The 1,360-nt window shown below is 38.6% G+C and overlaps 1 protein-coding gene across 1 annotated transcript; it reads left to right on the forward strand.

The window, feature by feature from the left end:
* Positions 1-6: 6 nt before the first annotated feature.
* LOC107580628 (probable E3 ubiquitin-protein ligase RNF217) lies at positions 7-819 on the forward strand (the record flags this gene model as incomplete). The annotated part of the gene is made up of 2 exons (XM_016266300.1): positions 7-669; positions 742-819. Coding segments are annotated over 2 exons (699 nt in total), but the record flags the coding sequence as incomplete, so codon positions are not given.
* Between the last annotated feature and the right edge of the window lie 541 nt (positions 820-1,360).

A 1,360-nucleotide genomic window follows, 5' to 3' on the forward strand; every position in this document is an offset into this window, starting at 1 on the left:
TTTCATAAACACAAACATGAGCCAGGAGGCAATAATAAAGAAAATGACGAGAGGGAAAACATCAGAGCCGTGGATATTTTAAAAAGGAATTTTGGTTCCACTATCAGAGATCCAGAAGATCCCACAGACCTAGAGAAAGTAGAATTTGACATCAAATTGAACGACTTGGATCATGAAAAGGATGATGAAAGGATGCAATGGAACACAAAAAGTCTCCAACAAAACATGGAGAGTAACTCGGGATTGGGAGATACTGATGGGAATCATCATATTGATTATATTGATTTGAAGAGTGGTGAAGATCCCAGCCAATCAAAAGAGCATGTTTACTGCACTGTATACTGTATTGCCAATGATAATTATAGGATACCTGTTGAGAAAACAACATCTGATCATGAAACTACATCATTGTCATCATCATCAGCAGATGTGCTGGTTTTACCTCCCACCGACTTGCCAAATTCAGAATTGGACTATGAGCACTATCCAGAGCCCTATACAGTCTCCGACTTGATGCTGTCTGGAATAAACGGCTCCTATAATGATGACAACAGTTTATCTGTTCTGTTAACATGTCGAATTTGTCTTGATGACAAACAAGCCATACCACTACACTGCTGCAAAAATGCAGTTTGTGAAGAATGTCTGAAAAGATACATCGTCTCACAGGTATCCACATCCATACTATCTCAATGCAAGTTTTTCCTTTCTTTTCAGCACTGAATAAAATCTTATTTGCAGGGATGTTCCTTTGTATGTGTCTGCAACCACTTTTAAAGTGGACTGATGCAAACCTAATATGCCTCTACATGCCAGCAATGAGAATCACATCCTACTGAAGCTGTGAAACAGCTGTCATCTTCATGTGCTTTTCTGTCTTTATACCCTGGTATAGTGATGGGAATACTGTGATACTGAATGATCACCATGTTTATGGTCTTTACAAGGTACTCCAAAGTGTTTCAACAAGCATGTTTTGTTGGAGGATCACCTGTCAGTCAGTCTGATATTTGCTTTTCTTAATTAATTGTCTTCTAATTATAGTATGTTTGTGGAGAAGTTCTTCATTGTGTTTGTGAAAATGTTCTCGGTCTGGCCTGTCCTGCTTTGGAGAAGTGATGCATTTCCTGTGTTGCTTAGACTGGCCCTTGTGGTCATCATAGATTTGAAATGTTTTAGTCATTTTCATACTCCCTTTGCCGCAGAGCAGAGGCCCTTATTGTGTAACACAATACAGTCATGTCTGTGTGATATAAAAGAGCATGACGATTTTTGTGTTCCTCAGATAGATACATGACACACCAGCAAGTGTTTAAACAGTCTTGCCAGGGCTTTGGTTAAACTGAAAAAAAAAAAAAAA

This window comes from Sinocyclocheilus grahami, unplaced genomic scaffold (assembly GCF_001515645.1).
Source record: "Sinocyclocheilus grahami isolate Dianchi unplaced genomic scaffold, SAMN03320097.WGS_v1.1 scaffold38014.1, whole genome shotgun sequence".
Classification (NCBI taxonomy): Eukaryota; Metazoa; Chordata; class Actinopteri; order Cypriniformes; family Cyprinidae; genus Sinocyclocheilus; species Sinocyclocheilus grahami.